This window comes from Ruditapes philippinarum, unplaced genomic scaffold (assembly GCF_026571515.1).
Source record: "Ruditapes philippinarum isolate M1 unplaced genomic scaffold, ASM2657151v2 ctg8260_1_1_1_1, whole genome shotgun sequence".
In the NCBI taxonomy this organism is placed as follows: domain Eukaryota; kingdom Metazoa; phylum Mollusca; class Bivalvia; order Venerida; family Veneridae; genus Ruditapes; species Ruditapes philippinarum.
The window spans coordinates 57,380-74,453 of record NW_026856235.1 but is presented as its reverse complement, the minus strand read 5'-3'; the positions used below and the strand labels follow the sequence as shown (position 1 = coordinate 74,453).

Sequence of the window (17,074 nt, the reverse complement as noted above, 5' to 3'; positions counted from 1 at the left end):
ATAATGTGAGAGTGCATATGAAATTGAATATCAAGGTAGTTTTGTTTTAATATCTAATAATTTCAATATACCGGTATTAAATAATATTTTTATCTTGTGTTTTGTGTAGTATTTAGTAATCATAGTACTTGTGCAGTGCACGAGTATTGAGTTATTCGTGACAACTGAACTTTAATTAAAACATGCCCTATACGGTTGCCAAAAAACAGTGAAATTAGAAGTAAATAAAAGAATAGCACAACACACGTAATGCTTATAATTAAAAAACATATTCTTCATACAAAAATATGTTTGCGAACCGAACCTGTCTTGTATTGATATTCAATTATAACTTTTACTGATAGCCTTACCTACTGCGCTACGTGGACACTTGGTAAATGTGTTGATATCTTAATTCATATGGTAAAAATATGATAAATACACGATGATAACTGCTTTACACCGTAATAATGGACTTGACCGCTGCGTCACTAAATAATTATCCTAAACGTACAGTACATGTAGTTTTATGCACGTAAACACAATTAGATCTATATTATATACATTTGTACCTCTAAAAATGTTTGGAATGTTGTTTTGAAATTACACGCCTAATGTATTTTATTTTGTGTTTTTTTATGATATTTACATATAGTAATATGTACTTTTATTGAACATACATACATGTATATAATGGTAAATGATAAATTATCTAAGAGTTGTTAGCACGTGGTCCGCAAGAATGTTAACACATTTGTACAATTACAGAATGCTATGCTATTTCTGTGACAATGTATGCTCTATAGAAGCAAGCGCTACATGTATAATTTGAAGGGAAAAACCCAAACTTTTGGCTACAGCTAGCACATAGCTATAGGATAGTATACAAATCTATTGTTTTCTGTCCAGATTTATACACCCCCCCAAAAAAACCCACCCCCCCCCCCCCCCCCCCCCCCTCCCCACCCCCCCCCCCCCCCCCCCCCCCCCCCCCTCCCCCTCCCCTCATCCCCCCCCCCCCCCTTTGCTGGCGGGGGTGATTTGACCTTCAATCAAAGAGGCTCAGATGCTAACTTTGTGTACAGTGTTCACATGTGGGAGGATAATGTCAGAGAGAGGGTCTTCGTCAAGTTAATTGCCTGTGTTGTGAGGAAAACTGTGTCGTATAACATGTACACGACATCGATGGGTCGATTAAAGCTTCAACGAGGTCACTCACGCGTCAAGATTGTGTGCTATCACAAAAGGTTCACCCACACGTTAACCACTATGGTTACCAGTGGTCGTTACCATCCAGATCGTGACATTGAAATGTACTGTGGAGAACATGACATGGTATATTGCACGAAATGTATTGCCACAAATCACAGGTTTGTTTATGTCTATCTATCTTATCTTATCTTATCTTATCTTATCTTATCTTATCTTATCTTATCTTATCTTATCTTATCTTTCGAGTATTATGTGCAGGTGTGTGTCTGTGCGAAAGTTTAAAAGAAGACATGTAAAGGAGAATAAAAGAAACACTGTACATGTATTTGTGAGAGTTGAATAGTGTTAGTTGAAAAGAGAAAGTATACAGCTAAAACAGACAAAAACAATATTTTCATTTCAAACACGGTGGGGAAGAGTGGTAAGTATTAAGCTTGTTTATGCTAGGGGCGTGGACGGTAACTTGCACTTTTCAGTAACGTCCATGAACAGGCTCAATCAAACCGAGCATGCAACATTTTAAGTTTTGTCGTTTTGGATGTTCTTTAGGGATTCCATTTTTCTCTATTTTCTCTTCCATGTTTCTCTATTTTCTCTTCCGTGTTTGATAAAAACAAAATGTATTTCTCAGTTTTGAAGAATTTTGGTTTGCTGTCTTAAGGGGTCATATGTTCATTTGTACTAACTGTGACACCGATTACAGTGATCGAATTGTTATTCTAACACGAACCGTAATTTTCACTCTAGTCTGGTTCCCAGCTTCTATTGTAAACAAGACAAAGGGCAGGTAATCCAGACTATTTTCACTCTTGAATATAGAAGAACCGAAAGTGTGTGTTATTATGCAAAAGAGTCACAGTTGACGTTCTATATTTAGATATGTGACGTAATCATTATACATGTGACGTAACAACTTAACCCATTACTTCATGAGCATTTTGTGAAAAATGGCTGTTTTCATTGAAAAGTCTCCCGTTACAAGTTCAAACTGCTATAATACTATAAAAACTGCTTCAACACTAATCAAACTTGGCACAAATGTTGACTGGACCATTGGCCTGCTGCAACAAATGCTCAGGCTTTAAATTTTTTTGTACCATGAAATCGATGGTGACATCTCAAAATTTGCCAAAAAATCACTATTTTGCGTTGATTTTTTATCGTCCATTCAATTGACTTCAAAGTGCTACAACTTCTCAATGGATTGAGATAGGAGTGACAAATACTTTTCAGCGTGGTACACGTTACCTTATGATCAATCTGGGGTCATTTACAGCTCTCACAAGTCCAAAATTTTCTTGCGATGAGGGGACTCCGCCCCCCTTCAAACCCCCAAACAGAAGGGGGCACATCCCCTTTGGCAACCCCCTGATGTATCTTTTGGATGGGGGCCGCGCCGAAAAAGAGGTCACTTTTTTTTAACAAAACATTTCTCAAACAAAAACAAGTGTTGGGGGCCTAAATAAGGCATTTTTTCACCATTTGAGACCACAAAAAGGGGGGGCGGTGAAAAAGGCGTTAAAAGGCGTGTATATGAAGTAATGGGTTAAAGAATCCTTAAATAAGTACGGAAACAAATCAGGCGCAAATTTGCTTAATATCAGGTACTGCAGCATTTATTTGTTGATGTCGTGTTAGAATCGAAATAATATATCAAATCGGTGATTTTATCGCTTGAATAACATCATGTTTGTCGTTCAGATGCGCATCATTTATATCACTTCAGGCTCGCCCTCGTTTATATAATTCTCGCATCGAACTCAAACAGTGATGTTTATTTAGGTATTAAATCACTGTTCGGGATAGAGTCTATTTATAGTCTAAATAACTAAGTGTCTTTAAAGCTGTCGTTCTCTTTTGCCGTTAGTACGTATTTTCAAATGATTATAATATTACACTTTTGTCATTTTATGTTGAGTGTAGTCAAATTGAAATACTAAGTAGATTTCCTTAATTGAATTGTATATGTTAGCTTAAATAATACCCGTGTCATCATTAAAAAAGGATTTTTTTTCCTAAAACCTTAGTGGGAGTACTCATTTGCTACACCATATTAACTTTCTTTTGATCTGACATTAACTAATTTAAAATAGTGAATAGTATTTTGCCATGAAAGTGAAAAATACGTAATTTGTTTATACAATGTATTTTGCTACCTATATGACACATATTTTCATGTTCAGTCAGTGTTACATTTTTCATCTGTAAAAATCTAACATGCTCTTATTCCATTAATTAAACATTGTTTAACATATGTTTGACAAATCTAAGAGTTAACAAGTAAGTATTTCTTTGCATAATGTGCCTTGAACTTTACTTAAATTCAAGGAAAATTGTGATTGAAACAATCTTATATGAAACCTATTTTTATTTGTGAGCTAATATGCACCTGTGAGTTTTTAGCTCTTTTGGGTCATTTTCAGGAAAGAATTATTCAAAACATTGGTAAGCAATACCTCCTGTCTATTATTAGGATTCCCTATTCCAGAACAAAATTTGCTGAAATTCAGTGTTACAAATTTTATTCAATACTCAGTCTGATAGAAAATGTTTAATCCAGTAATGTCTCCTTTTTTAAAAGGGACTTCACAGAGGTATTATGAAATAACGGGAATAGAAATATTTTTTCTCTCAATATTTTGCAGCTTTTTGGCACAAAAAATGAGTGCAGAATTTCAGAGCATTCGCTTCTAAAATAATCATTCAATTCCGCAAAATTATCCAAAAAGAATCGCTTTTAATTCAAATCGGTTAGAATCGCAAAAAAATCATTTTTTCTGAGTATATATTATTTCTTGCTCGTTTTCCCTTTTAAGTTTCCCAGGAGTTTTATATAAAAAATTTAAATTTTATAGTTGTAGGCTTTTAGACCTCTTTTGAAGAGAAATGTAGACTAAGAATGTTTTTATTGAAGTCGGTTGAAATGTCAGTTTAATATAAGTGTGTAAAATTGGACTTAAATGACTAAAGATGAAAAACCATTAATAGTACAAATAAAATCAGGCCTCCAATTTCTTGATTTTGAGTTATCTGCCCTTAAAAAAGAGCAATAAACGTTTGCTTCCAATGCAAAAGACTTGGAATGTAGGATGATGACATTTAATTTTACTTCTTAGGTTTGTTTTGATTATCATTCTGTTCAATCCGTCAAAGGTTAAAGAAAGCTTTCTGCTTCTGCTCCAGATTAAATTTTCCTTTTCATTAAAATTGAGATAAAAGTTGTTATAAAAAGGCACAATAAGATTCTATTTTTTCTAATTAAATATCCAATACACGATTGAATATGTTATTATATTTCATACACACATCATTTACTCGTGCTGCGCGTGAGTGTAGTATTTTTAATTACGCATTACTAATTTTTAAAGAAAAAAAATGGTTTCTTTCATGAAGGTATGATAAAGATCAATACCAGAAGAAAATTTAGAAAATACAGGTTGATAGAGCAAAGTCTTTTCAAAACTATGCGTTTTAATAAGTGACTACTTAGAAATGTTGTTGCGATATGTTGCATATAATTTTATTCAGTCATCAAATACGATGTATAGAAAAGATGTTAAAGCTTATAAGAAATAAGAATTAAGTCCTAACTAACATTTTCATTTCGATAATTGCTTTGTACAATGAAAAAAGGACGTTAAGAAGGATCTTCGATTTAAAAAGTGAAAAGGAACATAGTTAAGATTGTTTGCTGTTGTCTTTGAAAGAAAAGTTTGCTAATATTCCTTGTTCGCTGACAATTATAATAATAATGCTTATACATGTCATATTTTCTGATATTTCAGACTTGTAAGAACGTGTAGTGGAGATGTTGTATTTAGTTTGTTTAATCGGTAATAATTGATTGTTTCTCCAGATCTTGCAGTGGAATACTTAATTTAGAAGACTTTAATATTTCTTCAAACCAGCAAAACGACATTAAGAGTTTAAGTTCAGATATGGTTAACATTCAAAAAGCGTTTAGAAGACACTGAACGGAAGATGCAGACGAATACAAGTAGCATTGAGGAGCAAAGAAATGAGGTCATTGCACAGGTAGAGGCAATTGAACAGGACTTGGTAGAAATATTCAGAAATTGAAGCATGAAGCATTGAAAGCCCTGGAGACAGAATATACTTTGGTTAAAGAGGATCTGGAAACAAATATCTCTCAGATAAGTAAACTTAAACAAGAAATTGAGAAAAACAAGTAGCCAGCTACAGACAGCCCATAATCTTAATGAGAGAGAACAATTTGTTCAGACAAAAGTGATACAACAGACTGTAAACGATGCAATGAAAGTATTTGAACAAAGCGGGGATAAAGGTCGTGTTTGCTTACGTTTTTACAGAGAATACAGACTTAAAGTCTTCTATTACAACATCAACATGTCTAGGAAGTGTACAGAGAGTAACAGAAAAGAACAGCCTATTGACGTCAAAAATATATAAAGTAAGTTCACGGAAAGAGATTAATATCAAGATGACAAATGACCGTAATCAATGTTACATTAATGATATATGTCAGCTTGTAGACGGTACAATCATTCTGACTGACTATAATAATAAGAGGATAAAGAGGCTTGATGTGAATTATAACATTAAAGATTGTTTGGATCTAGGAACATATCCTACAGCAATCTGTTGTACTGCCGGTAATGCTGAGGTCGCTGTGAAACTTGCCACCTACAAAGTTTGTTTTATATCAGTAGGAAGCTCATTATCTAAGATGAGAGATATATCGGTTAGAGGTGGAGGTTACACAGGAATGACAATTTGTGCTGGACAGTTGTGGGTATCTGATGAAAATGGTGTAAATGTATACAGTTTGACTGGTACATTGATAAAGTCTATGAGAAATGATGTCAATGGTCAACGCATATTAAAATCATATGCACAACAAATGGCTGTCAGTGGAGATACTGTTATTGTAACTGATAATAGTGATGGTGCTGTCAGTCTGAACAGAGATGGTACGGTGAAAAGAGAACCGAGAGATAAAAGACTTAAGAACACACGTGGTGTATGTGTAGCCAATGACGGGACGGTGTTTATTTCTGGTTTTAGTTCACACAACATCATGATGTTTGATAGAGATGGTAAATGTCTGGGCGAATTAGTTGATAATAAAGGTTGTCTTAAGAATCCATTAGCTATGTGCTATGACAAAAAGAAAAACTGTGTATTAGTTGCTTCCTATTCGGAAACAAATTAGTTGTTTTGAATATCTCTCATTAAACAAAGAAAAAAAACAAAGAATTTAGCAATACAAAATGTACTCTTTACTGCATGAAATTGATTCATTTTTCCATATCAGCTAATACAATATGATAAAAAAAATTGTGTACATCAATTTATTATAAATCTAAGAAATATATCAGTCTGGTGTGTTATATTGTAGAACTTGCTTAATACATCAATATATAAAGACACAAGTCATGTAGATAATCTAACATAAATGTAATAGAGAAAATGATTACGCGACATTCAATTGTTTTTGTTTTAACGACTTAGGAATATGATAGTGAAGAATAGAAAAATGTGACAAGGTACTTGTAAAATGTCAACTTTTAAAATAATAGATGTGTATTATAACTTTTCTAATTGTATAGCGGAAATATGTTCATTGTAGCTTTTTAAGTGAATTGTTTTTTTTTTTTATAGAGGACAAGTCTTTTAAATCTGCAATAGATTGATTATGTATATTTTATTATGAAGTACTGATGTGTAAATATATGTATATATTTGAGACTGAAATAAATATATCAAAAATTAACTTTTTTTAGCACCTGCACCTATGGCAATAGCCAATAGGTGTCTTTTCCCATTGAGCGAGAAACTTTAGACAAATTGCTTACCTGTAGTAGTGGTTGAATAAGAGAGTTTGTCTATAAGCTTATAGCTATTTAAATAATCAAGCTATAATACTTTCTGTATAAATAAATAAAGGCAATAATTTTATAAAAACATGAATACTGGGCCTTGGTTATTCAGCAGAAACACACATGTCTATTAACGAAATGTACATTTACCCAATTTTTAGAAGTGGGTGTTTTGATACTAAAAAAAATAGAAATTAAAACTTAATTTTATCATTTTTTATTTTCATTCAATAGTAAGGATAAACAAATTATTTTGTGAGTTAGAAAAAAAACACTCACAAAGCTATGAGATGACTATCAGTCTAACATTCATTTGATTTTATTTGATCTTAGCACAAAATATATATGCATGTACCCAAAGAATTGAATCAGTATAAATTTATGTAATCACAAAATCAAATATACATTTGAAATTAATACACCATATTTTATACTGTTATATAGTATGATTTTAACATTTACATTGTCAATTTACATAACCATAGGCTTATTTTTTCACAAATGATTGATTAAGTAATGATAACAGGTTTTATTATAATACTTTTAAATGAAATATTGATGAAATAAAATGCGTTTAATTCCAGACTACTTTCTTCTTATTTCAGGCGGTACACAACATTAAAGGAGAAACCTTTTGAATTGTAAGGTCATAAAAGTAAATGATAATTAAATAAACAGAAAATTTCCTGAAAATTTTCTACAAGCAAGGCTTTATTTTCATCAACTATACATTCACTTATAAAATATTAATTTTATTTTCATATCTCTCGATGAAAATATATCATATTTTCATAGAAACTAGAACTCTGCGAGTTGTATTTGTTGCCTTGTCAACAGTATAGCTGTCAGTTAGGCATTTTCTCTTAAATAGAGGTTATTTATAAACACTGCTCTTGCGATTCACACGCATGCAATGTGATTTTAGCGGCATTTGAACAGATTGTAATGATGTTACATCAGGATTAACAAGCAATAATCATTGTATTGCAAGCAATCCATAAGTCCCCTACCGGTTAGAGCCCCAGCAACATTCTGATGGGCCATTGGCCATTCAATTATGCCATTGAATGAATGAATAACATGAATAAACTTAAATCTTTTGAGTTATAAGTTTGTCTATATCATAGTTAAATAATATGTTAAGTTTCCCTGCCTAGTAAGGAAATTTCGTTAATACAACAGATAATCAAAAGGTCAAGTTTTCTCGGGATGAAATAAGTATAACTAATGTTTCAACTTTTCTCTATTTTAAGTAAATTTGTTGGAAAAAATCTTTAAAAATGATCTCAGGAAACAGTTTTTTATGAATAGACAGACTGAAGGAGACTCAAAGTCAATTTTTTAAACATCCCTGTTACCAAAATAATTATAACATTTTTTTAAAGTGAAATGCTTAAAGAGGAGATAACTCTTTGAAAGATGCTAGATTTATGAACATTGTCATACATGATGTGAGTGTAACAAAGAACAATTATTTTAAGTTTAAAGATATATAGAGGATATTGAATGAGTGTAAGTTCAATACTGAATTTATTGCACGAGTTGAATAAAATTATATTATGCGAGCCTCTGGCTGTTGTAATGAACTTACACGAATTTAATATTCTATTTATCACATACCCAAAATAATGACCGTTTAAAGTGAAATAAGAGTCATTTTTCATTGACGCGCCTATAGTATAACGCTAACATTTAGCGCGTCTTTACACTATGTTTGTATAACGCTAATGACGTCACGTCAAAATATATGCACGGCCGTGCAATACCATATTTACGGAGTCGCCAAATCGACACGGGTGTGTGATAAACCATTTTAAGTCACACGAAGAAAAGTAAAAAAAATACCAATTTGCAAATACACCAGTAATTAACATGTATAGTAACAAACATGAATATTTAAAATATATATATAGATATAAGTAAAATCTCTAACTTGCCGTATATAATAAAAAACGCTAATTTAAATTTGCCGTAGCTTTCGGCCTTGCGGCCTTTCTTCAGCAGCATTTATTTTACATACAAATATTAAAACAAAACAATGGAAGTGACGTAACGTCAATGACCGACGCCCGCCACGCCGGTTCGTGTAAAAATGCACCGCTAACGGATCGTTGTACTTGGTTCGTATTCTGGATAAATTTAGAAGGTGATAGATCTAGTCTGTTTCATATTTGTTGTTGGTTTATACAAGTAAAATCTCTAACTTGCCGTAAATAATCAAAAACGCTAAATATAATTGATTATAATTCAAATTGTACGTCACTTGATTTGTAATGACCTGACAAATTTTCTGCGCAGTTTCACTTTGATTACAGTGTGAAAGTCCTACCCAGTGATCAGGATTCGATACCTACTTGGGTCACGACTCACGACCATGTACCATGGAGTTGTTCCAAGAGTTGCTCACATAAGCTCTAATCTTATATCACAGTCGTTCATTGCTTTCCAGGAGTATCACTTTACACCTATTTGTTTGCGATGTCATGATGTGGTGTACAAGGTATTTTAGAAATAAGCATCTTGTTTGCGTCATTTTCCACGTAATATCTTGACCACTTTTAATGCGCTTACATAAGTGTATATGAATTGCCTCATTCAGAAAATTTAGTTGCTAGCGCAAAAAGTGATTTAACTTTAAAAGGACTTGAAATTGCACAGATGTGTCGCAAGTTACTTAAATGCATAAATAATGTTTTTTGTTTGCCACATTCTCCTAATTTGACATTAGTTTTTTTTTTATAAATCCCTTCCGCATACCGGAAAGGGGATTTAGAAATGGCCCTCCGTAACACTTTCGTATCCGCTCCATAACTTTTAAACCGCAAAAGTTTTTTTTAAATTACTTGGCACAAGTGATCACCATAATTAGACGATGTGCAGGCGCAATAATTGAATGGCTAAGGTCAAGGTAACAGGTCAAATGTTAGAAAGTCACTTTCGTGTCTGTCCATAAACATTTAAGACCGATGGTTTTTTTTAAGATAATTTTTCAGAAATGATTTCATATAGACTACCATTGCCAGAGTTTTCAAGGCACAGCCCTAAGGTCATGGTCCACTTCAAAAGGTCCAATGTAAAAAATCTTTTTTTTCTTGTTCAGCTCTTATAATTTATTGACAATTCAAAGGTTTTTAAAATTTACTTGCTCAAAAATGTCCTACCATGAGCATTCTCCAGAGTCAAATCCAGGTTTTCTACATCCAAGTAATTCATATACTCACCATAATTTTTGAATATATTGTAAATTTTAAAAACTTAGCACAAATAACCACCATAGTGAGACGTGCTTTGATATTCATGAAACAACGTCAAGGTCATGGTTGGTAAAAGGTCAAGAAACACATTTAGTCACTGCGAAGGGGATTTAGTTTCCCTTGAAAAAACCAGAAAGTGCCATTTATTGAAAAAAGCCCCCAAACCAGATTTTTCCCTTTAAAAAATAAATTTAAATATTTGGGCTTTGGGTAGAGGGGTTTGCAACTGCAAGCAGTACAGCCCTAAACTACCATCGTCTTGCGGGTTTTTATAAAGGGCGAGGGTGAAATACACACCCTTTAAATGAGAAAATCCAAGGCTAAAAAAAAAAAGATTTGGAATTTGAAAGGATCCAAGGTTTTTATTTGTGTTCCAGAAGGGGCAAAAAAAATTTTAAAAACCCCTTTGGGTGTTAAAAATATTTAAATAATAAGAAAATCGCTTTTTCCTGAGAAACTGATTAGAAAGTTTGCTGAATATTTTTAAGGATAAAAAAGAACATTTCCCATATATGTACAGTAGATTTCTACAAGAGTTTAGTTGTTGATTTTAAAACTTTTAAAAATTTATCTTTATTTACAAAATTTTTATGTCAAAATCAAAATTTCCCATTTTTATGGTTTTTTCCCTTTTTTAAAATTTGTATAAAATTAAAATTTATTTAAAAAAAAACTTCTATTTAGCTTCGGACAAACACTTTTAAATCTGATAAAAAAGCGAAAACCCGAAACCCCTTTTGAAAGTGATATTTTTTAAATTTCAAGAATACAGTTAAGAACACTACCATTTAAAAAAATTTAAATAAAGAGGGATAAGAAGATCCTTATAGCAGAAAGTTATATAGGCCAGAACGATAAATTTCCAATCGTTGAAAACTCTGAAATAAAAATCAAAAACAAATTAAATTGTTTGTGAAGTGCACAAAAAAAAGAAAATTTTTAAATGCTTTCAATGTTTATTTTTAGAAATTAAGTTTTTTTTTAATTAAATTCAATGCTAATTTAAAGTTTTCTGCCCAAAAAAATTTTTATAAAAACCCCAGTGTATATTTACAAATGGTGGTATTTCAGTTTTTTATACTCGCTGGGTTCCCCATAGGCGAGCCCTCCGAAAAAAAGCTTTTTAGATACAGAAAATCCCCCTTAAAAATTCTCTGATTTAGCGGCAAGTGTTTAGCACTTCATCAGGGACTCGTTTAAAAATCTTAGAAAATTTTATTGGAAACCGGAATCGAACCCAAGTCGAGTTTAAATAATTGGGTTGGTTAATTTACAATTTAATTAATCCCTTTTTGGCGAATAGGGAAGCTAAACGACCCTGCCCTGCCACCAAAAAGGAATGTAATGAAGTTATACTTGCTCCTCCTGTCTATAAATAAAAATTTTGAAGGAATGGAATATTTTAAAAAAAAAAATACCTTTCTATGTTCATCTTTAATTTACATCCCGCCTTGTGGCGAGGTTGTTTTAATTTTGACATAATTTTTGCCCCCCGAATGAAAAGAGGTTTAATTTCTCACTTTTCTTTTTTTACTCCAGAGGTGAGGGGTTTTGCACCGGGTTTTGCTTATTTTTTAGTTTCAAAAATTTTTGGGGGCCATATAACTAAATGGTGTTTAAAAAACCCAAACAACCCCCCCCAAAAAATGCCAAAAAAAGCGAGAAAATTGCCAAATCATTTTTGCTTAAAAAAAATTGATGTTAAAAGGGAAAAAAAAAAAAAGGGAAAATAAATTGTAATGTTCTTTTTAAATTGAAAAAGAAAAAAAAAGAAATTATTTTAAATATAAAAGTGAAAGTGAACAACCCATGAACCATTGGTCCATCATGCCCTTGCTAATTTTGGGCTATTTTTAAAAGTAGTAAAAAAATACATCAAAAAAAACCTTATGTTTGCAATCCCGCAAAAATTTTAAAATTAATGAATTATTTATGTAAATAATTTAAAATTTATATAAGTTATATTTTTTTGTTCTAAACATATAAGTTTTATAATTTTTGCTTGCTTTTTTTAATAGTTTTTGAAAATTTTGAAAAAAATTTGTTTTTGTTATTTTATGGTGGCGATTTGGAAAAACTTTGCATTGCTTTGTCTAGCGCAGAAAGTAATCTTTTCCCCTTTTTCGTGAGAACGCCCCAACGGTGCGTGCGCTTTGTTTTTGTCGTAGTGAAAGCACACCAAACGGCGCGTTGTCGCCATGTCGCACTGTCTCTTGGCTTTTATATATACAAATAGCAAATCCTTCGATTTGAGCCGAGCGACAATGTGACATCGCAACAACACGCCGCCCGACAACGTTTCAAACATGCTACCGATCTACCAAATGTTTACTTGTTATGGTTGAGTGACATTGGTGGTGAAAGGGAATTGGTCTAAAATGTAAGGTTTTTTTTTGTTTTGTTTTGGGTTTTACGTCACATCGACACAGTATAGGTCATATCGCGACGTTCCAGCTTTACTGGTGGAGGAAGACCTCAGGTGCCCTTCCGTGCATTATTTCAGGCACGAACGGGCACCTGAGTAGAACCACCGGACGTTCCGTAAGCTAGCTGGATAGCTTCCTCATATGAAAGAAATCCAAAGTCCCTGTCGGGATTCGAACCCACAGCGGTGGGGGACAATAAAATGTAAGGTCTGTGAGACAATAAATAACATGTTTTACAACAAACGCGAATTGATTATATTTAGATGTTGTTGGCAAGCGTGCGATATATGATCCAAAATGGCACATATTTATAAAGCAGATAATTAAATGTACCTAGAACAAAATTAATATTATTATTCATCATGTACAAAATGTAAAAATGTTATATATAAATCACTTACAACTTATCAAATGTTTTTCAAGCAATTTTTATATGGATGTCTAAATTTATGAATTTTACTGTTTTTATTCAAATATTTGAAATACTTGTGGAAAATCCATTGTTTTGGTTAGACCAATTAGAACAAATAACGAGACCGTCCGGGGTTAAAAAATTATGTTAAATGTTTTAGATAATGATTTATGTGCTACTCCATGTTAATATTTTTTTATAAAACGTTAAAATGACTCACCAAAAAGCAGCAGTGCAGTTATCACAAAATCAAAAGTTCAGCATGGTTGTAACTGAATCTAAATAAAAAATCCAATTTTACAACTTTTTCACAAAATATTAACGGAATACGTTAAAGTATTAACTAATTGCTTACTGTATAAAATAATACTATATATTTATAATCTATTATATAAAAAGCAAGTAATGCAGAAAAATAGATGTAAAACCTGACAAAGGGTTCAAAAATTTTTATGTTAAAGAGAGGTTTTTCTAAAGTGAAGTTTAATACTTAAAGCTAAGTTACAAGTAATCGCAATAAAAAATTTTATTTTTTGGGTAGGCACCGGCTTGGGTAGGTAACATGAAAAACCCTTTTCTTTTATATAAATAATTTTTTTGGGCTACTGATGCAAAATAAAAGTAATAAGCAAAATTAGGCTACATTTGTGGAAAAGTTTTTGTAAAATTATTATACCCCAAAATTACAATTTAAAGGAGTAAAAATTTTACCAAGGGGGTTACATTAATCTTATTCGGTCGTGCACGTCAATATCAACGTCGCGCAAGGTGTGAATTTACATTTTTTTTACTTAAATATAAACTGTATATTTAAAAGATATTAAAAAGCCCCCCCTTCGTAAAAAATAAATTGCACTAAGTTTCCATTCAAAATTTGGACTCTCACGAACAACTCAAACCCCTTTCAGTTTCTTGAATATATATACTTCAGTAATCATCATTATCCCCAGACTCAAACCTCAACTCTTTAAGGAAAACACCTCCCATGGTATAAATAAAAACAGCCAAAAAAGAATAATAAAGGTAGAAATTATTAGCGCAAATTAAAGCGGAAAAAAAAAACTACAACAAAAAAACCCCTAGTTTAAGACCCACCGAAAGACATTATGGCATGAAAATGAGATATTCGCATCCAAACATTGACTATTCAATACTCCGCAACTATCACATACGAGGCTCGTAGGCTGCGGGGGAGTGTTCAATCAGTAAGAAAACATTTACACAGCACAGAAATGCCAGAGCTCAGGTCAAACTGTGAAGATCTGTTGATAAAAAAGCCGAGGTAACGGCTCAAAAAGGGGTTTTTAATCCTCAGCATAACGGGCTGGAACATTGAATCGGAGGGACCAGAAGGTATAAACACTGAAAAAAAAATCCCTTTAAAAATACTTCAACGTACGTAAGATGAAGATGTAAATGATGAAAGAAAGGGCGAAATGTATCTGCCAATCAAAGTGTCACCGCCTGGAGTTCAAACAATATCAAAACCAAGAATGGCTAATCTTCATAAGTGCCAATTAATGGATAGAAAAACTTTTTATATTTTCAGTTGATGTTTAATATCACAATGAAAATAATTGGTTAAAAAAAGAATATATTGATTAGTTTAATAAAATACATTTAAAGGCCCATTATGTCTCAGAATTTTATTTTTTTCTATTTGCATTTTGAAACTTACATTGTTGTATTTATTTTTGGTATCTTTGTTACTTTTACCAAAAAAATTCTCATTTGCACATAGATGTACTAATGTGGGTTCTTTTGCTGTGTTTGCAACTGGTTTTAACTATAGTGAATTTCTTTTTGTAGGAAGTCAAATACTGCTTTACTTACATTTTGCTACCTTAATAGCACATGACTGCACGTTCAGCCTATTTTTTCAGTGCTAAACTTCTAACATGCTCTAAATTTATTATATTTTTTTTTTTTTAATCAAATACATGTTTGAGATTTCTAAAGAATTAAAAAAAATATTGATTTAAAGGCATATGTGCCTTTTTAAAATAAAAGAAAGCTATTTGTGTAAGTGTATCTTTATTGAATTTTTGACCCTGCATGATTATTTATGGTAACATAGACATAAAAGAACTTCGCTGTATTACACCATTAATCAGGGTTATCTATGATCTGTGCAATATATCATCAGTGCCTATATATAAATGCGTTGATGACATGTTCAGTAACTTTATTTGGTACTTTGTTCTATAAGAATACATGTTCCAGGCTATCAGCTTAAATGTTGTCTCACTGATTCAAGTTCAGGACATATGCTAATCAATTTCTTATAAACAAAAATGGTCTAAGTAGCAAATGAATAATTACTGGGAACTAAAAGATAATATGTTTCCAAAATTCCGAGACCAAAATATGTCCGATATCATCTCGATTTAAAAAATGTTCTAACCGTTCACCATAAGCTCAAGCTTAAGTAAGGTTATTCAAAAAACATATTTTTTATTTTTTATTTTATTTCTTAACAGAAATAATTTTTTTTTACGCAAATATGCTAATTCCAAATTTTGAGAAAGACGAAACAGTGATTTTTGTTTCAGATAGAGGTTGTTTGTTGATCAAAGGTATAGAATTTTAAAAAGTATTGTAAATAATTTGTGGGACTAAAAATCAGTAGAGATATTAGCATATGGAGACAAACATTCACGTTTTTAAAATTATTGTAAAGAGTTTTATTAACCATTGTAACATATCTAAATGCAGTAAAAGTGGACAAATTAGATGCCATTGTATAACATATGCTCCGAATGCAGCATTGACTTCAATAAAAAGCCTTGATTTAAAAAGTGCTTTTAATCTATATATGATATGTGTCCAATTTAATTCACCCTCTGATATTTTTATGGACAGAATATGGAATTTACTGGAGTGATTCAAGTGATATGAATTAAGGCTCTGTATTTTGATCATGTTGCTGCATTTATGTGATAAAACTTGTTGTTGTAAAATCTACGTGATAAAATAATACAGGGATCTTCGTATGTTTTCTTTGTAATGGTTGTTGATTGTGGTGTAGAAAATCCTTAACATATATCCTGTTGCTCTGTGTAATCGAGTGTTTTGTTGAATCTTCCAACATGCAACAGTCTCAATATTTCCCTTTTTTTTAAAAAAACTTTATTGAATTCTTAAATACGCTGTGTCCTTGAAGGCATTTGAGCCGTGCCATGACAAAATCAACATAGTGCGTTTGAAACCATCATGGATCCAGGCCAGCCTGCGCATCCACGCACACTGATCAGGATCCATGATGTTCGCTTACAAACCCTTTTACAAGTAGAGAAACTGATAGCGAATGGATGCTGATCAGACTGCGCGGAGGCACAGGCTGGTTTGGATCCATGCTGGTCGCAAACCCACTATGTTGGTTTTGTCATGGCACGGCTAAATTTTTTATGCATCAGAAATGCATCACTTATATTTCTCAAAATCTTTTAACTTTTGTATCTTGTTACATTTTTTTTTTAAAATGCTCATTTGTCATATTGATGAAATTGATGAACTATATTTGCTTTTTTTGCTCTTTAGACAATTATTGGTAAAATAAAATTAAATTAGTTTAATGGGTGACAAAATTTTACTTAATTGTTTACATTTTGCTACCTTAACTTATTAAATTCATGTTGGATATTTCTAAAGAATTAAAACAAGATTGCATTTGAGAAAAATGCTATGCCACCGCATGGTTCAAATTTCATAGCTGTACATCAAAGGACAAGAAAGTAGGTCACATCATCAAAATCTAGGTCAAAATTCAATTTTACAACTAAAACTGTGCTCATGGTCAAAATGTCATTGCTGTACATCAAAGGACAAGAAAGTAGGTCACTGTCCCCGCGAACTAGGGCAAGGCATAATTTTGAACCCAGGCGTTTAATATACAAATCTATGAATACAGGGTCCACCACAACAAATTTC

At 32.1% G+C, this 17,074-nt stretch overlaps 1 protein-coding gene across 2 annotated transcripts; it reads left to right on the top strand.

Moving 5' to 3' along the window:
• The first annotated feature begins 1,245 nt into the window (after positions 1-1,245).
• On the top strand, positions 1,246-7,951 carry LOC132745900 (uncharacterized). 2 transcript variants are annotated; one of them, XM_060734907.1, is made up of 2 exons: positions 1,246-1,349; positions 5,048-7,951. In XM_060734907.1, exon 2 carries the CDS (start codon positions 5,654-5,656, stop codon positions 6,383-6,385), a length of 732 nt encoding a protein of 243 aa, XP_060590890.1. In that variant the 5' UTR covers positions 1,246-1,349; positions 5,048-5,653; the 3' UTR covers positions 6,386-7,951. The 2 variants fall into 2 exon arrangements, with proteins under 2 accessions (XP_060590890.1, XP_060590892.1); XM_060734909.1 differs by having other exon boundaries at positions 4,977-7,951.
• The last annotated feature ends 9,123 nt before the right edge of the window (positions 7,952-17,074 follow it).